This window comes from Notamacropus eugenii, chromosome 6 (genome assembly GCF_028372415.1).
Source record: "Notamacropus eugenii isolate mMacEug1 chromosome 6, mMacEug1.pri_v2, whole genome shotgun sequence".
In the NCBI taxonomy this organism is placed as follows: Eukaryota; Metazoa; Chordata; class Mammalia; order Diprotodontia; family Macropodidae; genus Notamacropus; species Notamacropus eugenii.
In genome coordinates, this window is record NC_092877.1 from 4,541,333 (window position 1) to 4,556,481 (window position 15,149).

General features: G+C 50.3%; 1 protein-coding gene and 1 long non-coding RNA gene across 2 annotated transcripts in view; one reads left to right on the forward strand and one right to left on the reverse strand.

The window, feature by feature from the left end:
* The window catches only part of CREB3L1 (cAMP responsive element binding protein 3 like 1), a 51,595-nt gene extending 39,148 nt beyond the window's left edge, over positions 1–12,447 (reverse strand). The window contains exon 1 of the mRNA XM_072617685.1: positions 11,856–12,447. Coding sequence (XP_072473786.1) covers positions 11,856–11,957 — 102 coding nt within the window. The 5' untranslated portion in view covers positions 11,958–12,447. The remainder of the gene's footprint in view (positions 1–11,855) is intronic.
* Positions 134–10,053, forward strand: LOC140509783 (uncharacterized). Its single transcript, XR_011968916.1, has 3 exons — positions 134–693; positions 3,374–3,424; positions 8,735–10,053. It is a non-coding gene; the product is annotated as an uncharacterized lncRNA (long non-coding RNA).
* Positions 12,448–15,149: the final 2,702 nt, after the last annotated feature.

Consider the following 15,149-nt stretch of genomic DNA (forward strand, 5'->3'; position numbering starts at 1 on the left):
GTCATACTAATTTGGAGATTTAGTGATCCTAAGGAAGGCTTTCTGATCAGGTTTCCCTCAGTTTCCTCCCATGTGAAGTGATAAAAGTTTTTATGTCATCTAAGTTCAGACAGCTCCATGAGGTGGGCAGTATTGTTTATGCTAGGGCATGGGCATCAGGGTTACATTTTGGATACATTTTCAGGTGGAGGAAGATGGAGGGCAGATGATGGAGCCCATGAAAGTCAGCCTGGTGGCCTTGGCTCCTGGGGATTCCTGCCCCTTGTTCCTTGCTCACATCCAACCTGCCTAGGCACTGGGCAGGGCTTCCATTCATCTGGTCTGGTCTGTTTCCTTCTCCCCCATAGCTTCCCCCAGGCCTGCTGAGCTGGTTCTTCTGGTCTCTCTTTCCTCAGGCCACCCTCTCCTCTCTATCTCTCTGCCTTGTTCTGGTCAGCTGCAGCTTTGTTTGCCTCTTGCACTCAGCTCCCTGGGGCCCCTTTTCTGCTCACTCTGGGCCCAACTGCCTCAGAGAGGGTGTGAATGGAGCTTTAGCAGCACTCAGGGATGTGGGTTGCTGTTTCCCTGGGCTCAGGGCCAGTTGGAAGGAGCTCATTGGGTTGCAACCGACAGGCCGGGCTCCAGGGTTCTGGCTGGAATTCCCTTGGCCTCTTCCCTCCCCTCGGCGAGCAATCCATTCCTGCTTCCAGAGAGGTCAGTGGCCCCGTTTGAATTTTCCTCAGGTTTTATTTTTGGAAAGAGCCGTATGCTGGGGAGCTGGTCTATTTCGGTGGCTCGCCCCTGGGGGAGGTGTGAGAGCTGGGGCCCCTGGGGATGGGCCCTGAATCCCGGCTGGCCTGACCTTGCCTTCTTTCCCTAAGCCCTGAGGAACATGGAGTAGGGGAGCCCAAGGAAAGAAGATCCCATTCTAGCTTCTGCTTCCACCCCCTCTTTGTTGTAATGCTGTAGAACCTAGAACCCTGGCCAAGAGCTCTTCCACCCTGGACTGGCCAGAGTTCCATCTCCTAGCATAGAGATACAGAATTGAGAGGCTGTGGGGGTCAGTTGAGAAACTAGGGTCTGACTTTCCCACCCAAGTCAGGACTATCTTCTCCCCCCACCCCCAACCAGGCAGGACCATTTAGACATGGATGAGGTGCTGGGCCTGGAGTCAGTAAGACCTGACTTCAAATCTGGCCTCAGATGCTTACTAGCTCTGAGCCCCTGGGCGATCACTTAACCCTTCTGGGACTCAGTTTCCTTATCTATAAAAGGAAAGGGCTGGAGATGATGGACTCTGCTGTCCCTTCCCACTCTGCAGCTAAGATCCTATTACAGGATGGCAGCCCCCAGGGAACACATTTCAGGGGCTCCAGCGATTGCTTGTTTCTTCCCCCTCCTCTTTTTCTGGTCTCCCCTCCCCCCACTCCCGCCCGCCTTCACAAAAAACCACATCTGCTCATGGGGTCACCCTGTCCTGTAAGCCACTCCCTTCTCCCAAGCAGACTGGAAAGTCCTCCCCAGTCCTCTCCTTGGCTAGAGACTGGAAGGGCCCTGTGGTGTGAAGGCCCAGGTGCCCCCAAGAGCAGACCCCAGGCCAGGGGAACTTAGAGCTAAGCCTGACATCACAGAGCAGAGAAGCCGTCAAGCCCCTCCAGCTGGGGCCCTTCCAGCTGCTCCAGATGTCTCAGGAATGTGCTGAGTGCAGAGCTCTACCTCCGTCACCTTCCACTCTTCTCCAGCCCCTCACACGCTCATTCCTCCCCTCCTCCCCCCACCCCGCCCCCATATTCTTTTCTCTTTCATCTCTTTTTGGCAAAAGACCGGAGTAAAAAGTCAATCTTATACAGGACAGCCCCCACCCAGCCCCTGAAAGGATACTAAAAAACAAAAACTGGCCTGTCTCTGCCAGGGAACACCACTTTGGAAGCAGCCCTGGAGTGAGGGGCAGGGGTGGGGCCTGGGACAGAGAGCACAGTCTGAGGGAGGGGTGTGTGTGTGTGTGAAGTCCAAAGAAGATAGTTAATATGATTACCCTAATGTGGAACTGATTTCCAGCTCTGGGAAGAAGAATTCTGGCTTTGGAAGGAGCAGAGGGCGAAGAAGGGCCTCTTGTCCTTTCCAAAGCTAAGGATCCAGACCCAGCCAGCAGAAAGTCCAGGCCCAGCCCTCCTGCCTTGGATGGGAGACTGATAAGAACAGGTCAAGGAAAACCTTCCCCATCAGCTGGGTGGCCCGAGCAGCTGTGAGGTTTCCGAATAGGACTGTGATTGGCTCAGACAGAAAGTCTGAATCCTAGGTCCTGAGTGGCAAGGGGAAGGGACCCTCCTAGGCCCACGGTTCTGCCTCTCCCACAGAACTCTTGGTACTGAAGCCATAAGTCCATCAACAGAGAGGCCAGAAACATGGTGGAGGGAGGGAAGCTGGGGATTGGGCACAGAGGGAAGGCTGGCTCCTTCCTATCAGTGGACTGTTCAGGCTGGGGTTCATCCTCATGCCCCACTTAGCACCCCTATCCCCCTGAATTCTCCCAGAACCTTATAGGAGGGAGTGGCCTTCCAAGGGAGTTGCAATTGGTCTCATCTTCTTGGGCTGGCTTTCAGTGCCTAAGTAGGCTCTGATCTTTTGAGATGGGACTAGCTGGTGGGGACACTGTGCTCTTGGCCCCTCATGGGAAGTCAAATGAAATGATGGGGGGGATGGCGGGGGAGAGAGGGAAACTGGGGTCAGATTGAAGTTTGGGTCCTTAGTGTTCATAATGAGCCTGGAAATGCTTTGTTCCTTGGCAAGGTCAGATCCAGGGCTGAATTCGGGGGTCCCTCCACAAGAAGGCAGGGGACATCTCTAAGGACCCTTCCAACTGGATCTATGACCTATGACCATCCTCCACAAAGGGCTCACCAGGGATCATAATTATATAATATTTAACAGAGACCCTGAGGTCTGAGATCAAGGCAAAGCAACCCTCACATTCTTTAGAGGGGAGTGGGTCACCCCAAAACTTTCAAAGGGAAGTAAAAATCAGACCATAAAAGTATAGAATTTAGAGCTAGTCCAATCCCCAGCTTTTATGGGAAACTAAAACCCAGAGAGGCAAGGGACTCACCCAAGGTCACTCAGATAGCAAGTCTGCCTTTTGAGATGACAGCCTTGAGGCATAGAGGCTAGGAGGTCCCTTCTTTTCGTTGGCCCCATGCAGGGGTAGCTGGCATCAGGGCCTGAAGCTTCCTAAAGTCCCTTAGTCTTTTGTTTCAGCTCAACAGGGTTGCTGAGCAGACCGTAGCCCTGACCTTGGAGACATAGCTACATTATGGCATAGTTTCTAGGACTTAGACTTGTAGGATTGGAAGGGACCTCAGCGGACATCTCTGACTCTAACCTCTTCATTCTACAGATGGGAAAACTGAGGCCCAGAGTGCAAAGGTGACTTAGACAGGTGACAGAGGTGAGATTCTAATCTTAGCCCTTTAACTCCCAAATCACTACTCATTCATACTCCTTTTCTTAAGAGTTCTAGCTCTGGGGTTGAAAAGTCTGGGTTTGAATCCTCCCTCAAACACTTGCTAACTGTTTAAACTGTGGCAAATGACTTCAGTTTTCTCTAAAGTGGGGATAACAACCCCAGCACTCCTACTCCACAGAGTGTCATAAGGAATGAACTTCGCAAACTTTAAAATGCTATGCAAATGTGCTTTCATGTAAACAGTCAATCTGGTTATTATGAGTGGCAGAGGACACAAAGTCTCTCCAAGGTTGGCATCTCTGTCTCAGCCAGGACCCAAACTATTCACCAGAGGACAGAATTTGTTTTGTTTTGTTTTGGGGAGGGGGGGGTTCTCTAGCTAGAGCCCTCTTTTCATCCCCCTAATGGCTACCTTGCAGAGACAGGCCCAAAAATTTCTAGAGTGTGTTCCCAGAGCAGGAAAACTTTCCAAAGGGTCTGTGTCCTGGGACTGTCCAACTGAGGTGGCTTCTTGGACAGGTACACTGAACTTCGTCTTGTTACCATGTCGGTGTCGTTGGACAGAAACTGTGGCCAAGCAATGGGAACTGAGGGCTTTGAAATCCAAGAACAGAGGCTTTACAGAATGTTCCTTTGACACATTCTATCTGAATGTCATAGCTTGTACTCCATCTGGCAGGCCCTTCCAGTCTCCTTGACTCTCTTGGCCTCCTTTGCCCATTTACCCCAGCCCAACTCAGGCACTGACACTCATCCCAGCCTATCTGTCCACAATGGCCCATGGGGGCTACACTTTGCAAACCTTAGGGCCCTGTGTAAGTGCTAGCTATTACTATGATTTCCCTTCTCCATTCCTCAGTTTCCCTATGTGTAAAATGACTATATGGCATCTAAGGATTCTAGATTCTAACATTCCTCCCTTGCCCCCTCCCTCCATGTCCCTATGCAATGTTATAAACAGTAATATTTTTAGGGGAAAGAGCATCAGCATGAGGGGCCGGGCAAAGATCATGGGGAGTTCTTTCCATTGGGGGAATGGAGTTCCAGCTCTTTTCAGGGAGGAATAGATGTGGATGAAAGGGATGCTCACCTGTGTGTGTGTGTGTGTGTGTATGTGTGTGTGTGTGTGTGTGTGTGTGTGTGTGTTATGATGAATGCATTCCATATCACCAGATCACAAGATTGTCTAATATGGAGCTGGACAGATCCTTAGACAATGGCTAATCCACCTCCAGAGATGCATGGAATGAAGGCCCACAAAGTTAAATGACTTGCCCAGGATCAGAAGGGCAGTTAATGGCAGTCAGGATTTGAATCCAGGTCTTGTGACTTTGGATCCTTGCCACTATAACATCCTGCCTCCTGGCTCCCCTAGACGTACTAATGCCGACTGTCTGGACTGTACCTGGAATGAAGGTGGGGCCAGGAACAGGGTCAGGGCAGTCCCAGTATTCCAGGAGTCTTGGCTCACAGCATCTTGGAATTAATGTCATGAGACCATCTCCAAGGGTTCTCCTTCACTAAGAGCTTACACATAGGCCTTCTAAACCATTAGGAGAATGACTATAGGGCTGCAAGGGACCTTCCCCATCTAATCCAATCCCCTCCTTTTATAGGTGAAGGAAGCAGGCACCAGAGAGGTCAAATAATTTGTCTGGGGTCACACAATTAGTCAGGATTCAAACTCAGGTCCCCCAACCCCAAACCCAGCATGATTTATCAATGCTGCCTCACACTGTGCAGATAGGCATCAGGTAGGGAGTACCCCATGATCCTGCAAGCCTACAGCCTGAGTGCCCTGCTACTGACTCGTGGTGGGCCAAGTGCAGGAAGATAAGAGAAATATCCTGGGCGGATCCTCACCACTTTTTCGGGCGTTGGGACCCTTAGTCAGATAAATTCTCTACTCTGGGCCAACTCTCACGGCTGAAATACAGACATTCCAGGTTGAGACTATAGGCCCAGAGTATCACTGCTGCAGTTTGAGGTGGGAGTACAAAGAGAAATCTGGTCTCAATAAGGCAAAGAAGGAAGATATAAACCAAATGGATGTGAGATTAAGAGCCCCAGTCTGTCCTGGGTAACCAAAGGGTCCTTCTGAAAGCAGTGGGACCAGGTGACTTCACTGACAGGCTCTCTCTAATGCAGTAATCCCAGTATAACTTGGACACTGAAAGCCAAGACCTCACTCTGTATCTAGAGAAGGCCAGCCCTCTCTGGAAAGTCTTGAAACATCCTCAAAGTTCTCTTTTCTGGGGCCCTGGCCTCTTATTCCTACCCCACGGATTGTTCCCAGACCGAAGTAGGGAGGTCCAAGCGGACTGTACCTCAGAATGTCCCAGAAAAGGGAAAGAGCTTGGTGCTGCAAGCTCTGAGGGCTGTGTTTAATGGCTCAGGGGTAACAGAGGCCAGAGTCACAGATCAAGCTCTGCAGAAGTTCCCCAGCCTCAAAACGAACCCAAATTCAGATCAACCATTTTGTATCAGGAACATCAGTATGGAGCTGGAAGGGACCTCAAAGATGATCTAGTCTACCCCATTCATTTTACAGAGAAGGAAACTGAGGCCCAGACAAGTTGTGTCTTACCTAAGGTAATTAGCACATGGCAGAGCCAACATTCCAACTCAAGTCTGGTGACTCTTGGGAGGTTCAGGACTATTAAATTCATTGCTATTTCCCCTTGACCACACATGGTTGTACAATACAATGTCCTAAAAGTTTTAGTGCCTTGGCTTAAGCTAAAGACTTTGGGGACACCCTGTAATTATCATCAATCTTGTCTTAACTCCCTGATTAGTATCTCTCCCCCGCCCCACCCCAGCCCTACCTCAGCACAACGGGATAATATTGGACCTTTGATAAATCTTTATTGAATAGGTGAATGAATGAATTTGGATGACCCTTGGGTCTCCCCTTGCTTCCAAGGGGGATTTGGGTCTAAAAGTGTTCATGGTTCAAGTCAATTCCATCTCCACCACTGAGAACAGCTCCAAGATTAATGACACTATTCCACAAGAAGGGACTGCTCATCTAGAAGGTGTGTGATTGTGGGGAGTCTACAACTGGGGAGCAGAGCCTCGTATATGGAACCCAGAGTCTGAGTTTTTCCACTTGCTAGCTACATCATCCTATTTGGCCTAGGGACCTGGGGAAGGAGCATTCAAAGTCAAGAAACAGCCCAACACCCAAATCCTAAATTCTAGGTGGGAGTTACCTTAGCTCAAACCCCAGCGGGAAACCTCAGAATTTTGATCTCCTATCTAAAGGCTTCAGACAGGGTCTCAGGTACCTCAGTTAGGTACCTCTCTTCTATGAGAGCCCATATTTTAATAGGAGCACCCTACACCTCACTGATTTCTCAAGTCCCCAAAACTTTCCATTGTCAGTTTGGGGGTTGGGGACAAGGGTACTCCCTTGCTCTTTTAGTTTTCCCAGAAGGCCCAGGCAGGAGGGAAATGAAGGGTACTCGGACCAGACTCAAGCACTCGCTCCCTTTTCCTGGACTGAATCCTGATACCTCTGACCCTTATATCCCCCACCTCCCCCATCTGTTGGGAAGTTAATGAGTTTGCTATGTAAACATCCTCACTGGCAGCTTCCTGCTGCTCCCCTCTAAGACAACAGCTTTCACTCCAGTTAGTCCCCCACCCCACCTTCCCACTGTCCCATCTGGGGCCCCTCCCAGATCAGAAGAGCCATTTCCTGGATTGGAAGGTTCCTTTTTGGATCTGGGGGAGGTCCCAGGTCTGTTCACCCCTACTTTCCCTAGTCAGACACCCTAAGCACGGAGGGGTGGAGAGGCCCAAAGATCTAGTCTCTGCCACAGAAGAGATACCTAATCCATTCTCCCTCAGATCCCTCCCTAGTCCTACTCACAGGTACCCAAGTTTTCTCCTGTAATCTTCCAATTGCCTATGGAGAATAGGGGATGTCGAGGAAGGCTGTATTCCTGGGGCTTTCACCACTGGGTTTTGGGGAGGTGCAGGGAAGGGAGAGGAGACCATGATTCCTCAGCAAAGGAGACAGACCAGCTTCTATTTTTTCTTCCTTCCTCCCTCCCTCCGTCCCTCCCTTCCTTCCTTCCTTCCTTCCTTCCTTCCTTCCTTCCTTCCTTCCTTCCTTCTTTCCTTTTCTTTCCTTTTATTTTCAAAACAGTCAGTTAATACCCTGCTCTCCAGTTTTCCTTATTTCAACATAAGAGCTGACAGACAGTCTTTCTCTACACTTTCACTCAACGGAAATTCTTTTCTCCTTTCCTTCAAAGGTATTTGCAGTTGTTATAGCAGGAAAGGACTCTGGCTGTGGGAAACAGATTCTAATCCCATCCGTTGCTTATTCCTGCACCACTTTGGTCAAGACAGCTAACCCTCTTTGGGTCTCAGTTTCCTCCTTTGTAAAATGCAGGGCCTGAGGTCCCTTCTAGATCATTGAGGTCCTGGGAGAAGAGGAAGGGGACTTCTCAGTAGAAAGAATCAATAGAATGCCCAGATGTCATATTGCCATTTTACAGATAAGGAAACTGAGGACTGGAATGGGGGAGGCGTAATAAGAACTAGCACTTAGACAGAACCTAAGGTTTGCAGAGTCAGTTTGACCGAGTGGATAAAGAACAGACCTTGGAGTAACAAAGACAAGTTTTTTCTCTGTATGACCATGGAGACAAGTCACCTAATCTCCCAATGGCCCTACCAACTCTCTAAGACACAAAGTTGCAAAGAAGGTGCCAACCTGCATCAGTAGAAGGAGTTTCCTCCCCTGGGAGGTTCCCATCCAATGACATCACAGGTCTATTTAAGGTTTGGGAAGTGCTTTGTGTGTGTTAATTTTTATTTATATATTCTAATTTTTACTATTCACAACAGCCCATTGTAATAGTAAGGTGCCATTATAACAGAGCAACTACCTTGCAGGGTTGCTGTGAGGATCAAATGAGATAATATATTTTTTTAAAGCACTTAGCACAGTGCCTGGAACATAATAGGCACTATATAAATGCAGATTCCCTTATTATTCTCATTTTACAGATGAAAAAACGAAGTACTGGAGTGGGGAAGCAAAGGCAGCTATGTCTTCTATTTATATTGGACTTCCAGTCCTCACAATAACCCTGTAAGACATCAGGTCAGGTGTTCTTTCACCCAATTTCCCAGATGGGGAGACTGAGGCCCAGAAATGTCTTGCCCAAGGGTTAATAACTAGTTATTGGCAGAGTTAGGATCTAGAATCCAACTGTCCTTACTGTCAGTCTGATACTGTGTTCACTATGCCAAGGTTTCTCTTCCTTCCCTCAGATGTCATCCCCTGCTACACTTCATCTCTGAACCTTCTGAATCTTCTCCCAGCAAGCCTGTTGGACCATGCCCAGGTGTGACTCTGGGCTACCCCAGAACAAAGGCTCCTTACCAGCCTGAACTTCTCCCTTGATGGAGTCACTGCCCCCGGACACCACTATCTGACCCCGTGAACCTATCCACTGTGGCTGGGCTGTGACCCAGCTGAGTAGCTGGGGGTGAAGGTCTGAATGGGGAGCTGGATGAGTCTGCTGAGTTTATTCAGAAAAAAGTTACAATTCAGGGGCAGAGCCGGGAGCCTCCCCACCTTCCTATTCGCGTTGAGAAGGTTGTCAGTGCCTGGCTGCAGCAAGGTGAATCCCCACTCCCTCAACCTCTCCATTCATCTCAGGGTTGTGCTGGGAAGCTAGGATCAAAACTGGTTACCTCAAGGCGAGTAGACTGAGAGAGAATTAGAACTGCAAAGGATGTAGGAATTCAGCTAATCCAGGCATGGCCCCAAGAATTCAGAGGGAAAGTGGCGAGAATATTTTTTTTTCCAGGTTGTCCAAGGAGCAGCAGTGGCCAGAGCCCCTGGAAACCCCTTGTCTAACACAGAGCTCATCCCCAGAGACCGCCCCACCCTTACCGGGAGGAGAGACCTTCCCATTGAGATGACAACATGAAGAAACACTACAAGTGACTGACTGGGCACCTGGGCACTTGGCTTCTCCCCAGACGTAGAGTGGCCAGTGCAGTGAACTAGAAATCAGCCAGCTCTGGATTCTAATTCCAACTTAGACATTTACTAGCTATCTGGTCCCATGCGGGTGACTGCTACTTACTACTTTAACAACTTAGACCACCAAGTCACTTCATCTCCCTGAGCCTCAGTTTTCCCATCTATAAAGTGGGGGAAATAACAGAACCTGTCTTGGGGGAATTGTCAGGATTTAACGAGATAACATAAGAAAAGCATTTTGCAAATCTCAAAGGGCTATATAAATGCCAGGATTTATTATTTTGGATAAATCACAAGCAGAGAGGCCACACATCCCCTTTGTGTTTCTCAGACTTGTGTTAGACGTCAATTGATTTACAGTATGGGACTAGGCTGCCTTGCCTCTTTTTCTCATGAGCAGAAGACCCTCTCATAAACTTGAAAATGGAAGGCGCCTTAGAAATAATCTGATTTGACTTCTCCACTTTCATTTTGCAGATGGAGAAACTGAGGTATAGGGAGATTAAAGTGACTTTAAAGTGAGGTCGTACAGATGGTAACAGAATTAAGACTAAAACTCAGTTCCCCTGATTTAAAAGCTGGTCCTCTGCCACTCATACCTCTGCAGATTCATTCATTCATTCACTCATTCATGCATTCACGCATTCCACTAACATTGATTGAGGACCTATGCTGGTGCTTTGTAGGCTAACAAAGATACATAAGGCATGATCCCCACCCTCAAAGGGCTTACTGTTTAATGAGGCCATTTACAATCTGGTCAATACCCTATTAGCAGCCTCACTTTTCTCTTCTGTAACGAGACAATCCCTGGTGGTAGAGGGTGCAGGATGAGATTACCCCTAACATATCGGGGTACTGAGCTCTCCGCTTTTTTCTGGCAAAGTTCTCAGAGTCTAACTGCTGACTTTGCACCTAGGATGGTTGGGTCCTGAGAAAGGCCTGGGTGGCCTGAAGGACCCAGGGGAACTTGGCCCTTGGATGAATTAACCTGCTGGGAGCCTGTCTGGACTTACTTCCAAACCACAGGCATACCTCCAAGCCACACAGGGTCCTGAAATTTCAACTGGGCAGATCCCTCCAAAGCCAAATATTTTCTCCCGTGACTGAGTGCACTCCCTGCCCCCATCCCCCTCCATTCACCATCAGGGCCTTGGGGCTGAGCCTGCTGGAGGGAGGACACATTTCCTTGGGGGGGTGGGGTGGGGAGAGAAGAGAGAATGCCAGCTTTCTCTGCCCATTGCTAACCTATTCTTACAAAGGTGGGGAGTGCAGGGCTGGTCCCTGAGCTCTCTGCTGAGGGTCTCTCTTGATATTTTGCCTTAGGTTGGTGGGGAGTCGGCAACATCTCCTGAACGCCTGGTCTGGCGTCGATCCAGGTTGTGTCCCCGAAGGGGCGCCAGGCTCAGGCTTTCTCTGGCTTTCGGCAGACTACCCCCTCCCATCTTCCCCCAAGATCAGACTGCACCCTTTGCTCTCGGGAACAAAAAGGGGGAGTGGGGGGACAGGGACAGGGGGGAGGAAAGGGGAATCATCCGAGTTTCTTTCCTCGAGTCAGAATGACCCTATTGCCAAGAGAGACTTTCTACCCTCTCCTCCCTCAGAAGCTACAGAAGACTCCCCGGAGCTAGGTAGAAATGCAAGCTCAGAAGACACCCGGGGGCTAGAGCTGGAGCTGGGGCAGCGGTTAGATCTCAGTCTCTCGGAGTCCGGGTTCTAGGCCAGCTGGCCTTGAAAGGAAACCAGGTTCCAAGGGGGGGGGCGGGGAGTGAGGGAGAGGGGCACAACTGCCCCCTCCCAGGGCTGCCATTGTTTCCACTGCCAGCATCGTGCCTTCATGACCGGCCAAAGGGCTGGAGTGGGTGACATGTCACGGAAGGAGGCTAAGCGCCAACGAGCTGACCCCGAGGGCGACTCTGGGCTCTGGTTCTGCTTCGCTCCTACCCCAGCCCTCTTCCTTGGGTCACCTCATTCTTCCACTCGGGATCTAAATACTACACCCACTCCTCCCGCCCCTCCCTCGCTGGGGCTGACCCCCGCACAGGGTCGCAGCTGCTGTATCCCGGGGGACGCCAGACCGTGCCAGGGGGTTAGAGTTGGGTCCTTTGCCTGCCTCCGTGGTGTGTGCGTGTGTGTGCGTGTGTGTCTGCGCGTGTGTGTATGTGTGTGTGCGTGTGTGTATGTATGTGTGTGTGTGTGTGCGCGTGTGTGTGCTTGTGTGTGTGCGTGAGTGTGTGTGTGTATGTATGTGTGTGTGTGCGTGTGTATGCATGCGTGTGTGTGTGCTTGTGTGTGTGCGTGAGTGTGTGTGTGTATGTATGTGTGTGTGTGCTTGTGCGCGCGCGCTCAGCAGCTGGGGACACGAGTGACCGCTGGGCGCGGACCCCTGGCCTTTCTTACCGCATTGCTCAGGAAATCCGCCTCATTGAGATCGCCCAGGTCCAGAAAACTGGAGCCGGGGAAGAGCCTGTCTGCTGGGAAGGGCTCTAACACGGCGTCCATGGTGTCTGGCTCGGGGGCTCCCAGGAGGTGGCGCGGGCAGAACACCCCCTTTGCTGCCCGGCTCAGTCAGTCCAGCGCTGGGGGCGTCCAGGCCACCAAGCTCGCCTTCGGGCTGGCAGCTCTCCGGCAAGCCCCCGGCGATCTTGGAGCCTCGTCTGGCCGGGGGCGACGGCGACAGCGGTGCAGCCGGAGTGTGGGCTCAGGGCATCCGTGAGCCTCCGGCAGGGCAGCGGGGCTCCCGGCGCACGGTGGGCATCTCTCCTCCACCCCGGGCAAAGCGAGATTCCATAAGGAGAGGCTGGGGCCAGAGAAGTGGGGGCTCCCGCCCCTCCCAGGGGCTGGGCGGGAGCCGGGAACGGGGGAGCTGCGGACTCCCCCGGGACTGGGTGGGAGCCGAGCGAGCTTTCTCCTCTCCCGCTCCCTCGGTGCGTTTCTCCCCTCCGCACTCTACTGTCACTTTCCCTGTCTCCAAAGCCGGGAAACCCAAGCTCCGCCAGCTAGGCTTGGTTGCCACACCCCCACCTCCTCAATATTCAGGGGCCTCCTTAGTAGTAATGAGATTGGGGGCGTGCCTTCTCTTCCAGACCCGTCCCTTTAAAGAGGCAGCCTCTTAGAGGACCAACCCTGCCGTTCCTTTTCTCTGCGTGCAGAATGTTTGCCCCCGAACCAGGGCAATGATTAATGACTGCGGGCGCCGTGGGACTACAAGGGAAACCAGTCCCAGGCCCTGGGCAGAGAGTAAGCCTTCAGCTAAGGAATCTTCAGCAGGTGGCCACAGACCCCCCGGCTTTTAGTCGCTGTGTCAGCCTCCCTCCCCCGGCAATAATTGGCAAGTGCCAGGCATTTCTGTTCCAGTCGTTTTATGGAAATAACAGCAGAAAGGAACCGAGAGTTAGAAAATTCCAGGTCATTGTTCCTTCACCACACGGGATAGAAACACTGGCAGCGCCTAGCAAAATGCCTTGCGCATAGTAGGCCTTCAATTCTGTTCAACTGAACAAAACCTTTTCATGAGCACTACTTTAGCTGGTCCTAGATGTAGTTGATGGGATCATAGGTTTAGTCATGGAAAAAAAAAACCTCAGAGGTTTTTCAGATCAGTCTGTTATTTTACAATAAGGAAACTGAGGCACAGGGAAGGGGAAAGATTTGCCCAAGAGCCTAGGTCCTGGGGGCGAGGGGAAGGGGTAGGGTAGGTGGCTCAGTGGATAGGTTCTGGAATCAGGAACATCTGAGTTCAAATCGTACCTCAGACATCCAGTTCTGTGACCCTGAGTAAGTCACTTAACCTCTATTTCCCTTAATCCACCGGAGAAGGAAATGGTAAACCACTCCACTATCGTTGCCAAGAAAACCCCATGGACAGTATGGTCCATAGAGTCATGGAGAGAGACTAAACAAGAAGCGGGTTCACGATCCCCGAAAAGAGATTGAATTCAATCTGACTCAGCATTTACTGAATGCCTATTGTGTTCAAGGTTCTCTGCCAGGCGGGGGAGAAATCGATTATGTTCTGGTTGTTGAATGATCTGTGACGTGGAATTCCTTGACTCCAAATACCTTATCGTTTTTAGTTTTAAGTCCTTGACTTTATGAGAGGTAGCACGGATTTATCGCTGGTTTTGGAAGACCAGGGTTCTCTTTGGACGTCCCAAGTCTGTGGCCTTAGGCAAATCAGCTAATCTCTCAGAAGTTCCTTTTCTCAGCAGCTTCCTAGTGAATGGGGAGAGTGCTGGACTTAGAATCGGGAAGACGTGGGTTCATATCTCACTCCAGACACTTCTTAGTGACCGGTAAAGCGCAGCTAACATCTGCAGAGACTGTTTCACAGGAATTATCTTGAATTTCAAATGATAATCATGTGTGAAAAAAAATCTCTGTAACCTGAATGGAGGGCCTGTCTTTACTGACTAAAGCACCTCGCAGAAAGTCCTGGAAGTGACTTTGAAGATCACCTAGTCTATTTTACAGATGAGGGTACTGAGGCTCCGAAATGACAAGAATTGTTTAACACAGTTCCGGAGACACAGAAGGCTTGGAATAAATGCCTGTTGATTGACGGACCAAAGGACAGGGGAATTCTTTCTTGGAATTTCTGCCTCAGCTTTCAGAATTTCACCTCCTTTCCCTGTGTTTATCCAGTTCCCTTAACTAGATGGGGAACACTAGTTCATGAAACAGCAAACCCACCTGGAGAAGTCTCTCTGCAGTCAGCTGACAACTCCCCTCCCCCAACCACACACTCACCTCCTGGTTCTGAACCAACAGGAAGAAAGAGAACAATGCCAGATAATGGAAGAACTGATTGGTTCTCCTGTGCCCTCCAACCCCCTGGCACTTCATACACACACTCCCCACGATCCATCATCAAAGCCACCAGCTCCCAGGAACAGCTCAATCTCCTGGAAAGGATTGATAAACAATCCACTGGGCCCCTGAGCAAATGGGGTGTTGTCTGGAAGGAGGGCCCTCGAAGAGTGCAGGGCACACAGTTTCTGCTCAGAAGTCATTAACAGGATTAAGTTCTGTCCTCTTTGCCTGTGACTTTTAATGAGCACAGGAACTCAAGTCTTTCAGGAATCTGTGTATCACTAAATGTGTGAATGTCGGCTCCTGTCACACTTCTTTGGTAAAGCATGAGATCCAGAGAAGGGCTGGGAGTGGGAGCCAGGCCAGGTTTTGGAGATGCCTGCTGTTCTACCAAAGTCTTTGGTCTGCTTATGTGTCATTCACTCTCATTTATTCAATCATTCACTCATTCATTCGTTCAGCAAATATTTAATGCCTCTTTTGAGGGTGAGAGGAAGGGTGTTCTAGGTAAAGGGGAAGCAAAGATAAATCCAGAGCATATTAAGGGGCAGTGTACATCCAGGTAGGCTGGAGTACAGAGTCATACAGAGTTATAAAGATGGTCGGGAAGTTAGGTGACCAAGGATTTTGGAGGATCTCGAATGCTAAACAAAGAAGTCGAAACTTAGCCTGGTGGGCAATGGGGTGTTGTTGAAAATTTGTGAACAGAGCAGTGACATGACCAGTTCAGCTCATAAGAGAGTGAGTCTATTAGTGGAGTAAAGGATTGATGGCAGGGGAGAGAATTCAGAGAAGACCCGTGAGGAGTCTAACAGGCCTCATTGGCCAGGTGGTGGCCCCAGGAGAAGGGAAAAGGGATGGAGGACAGAGCTTTTCCAGAAC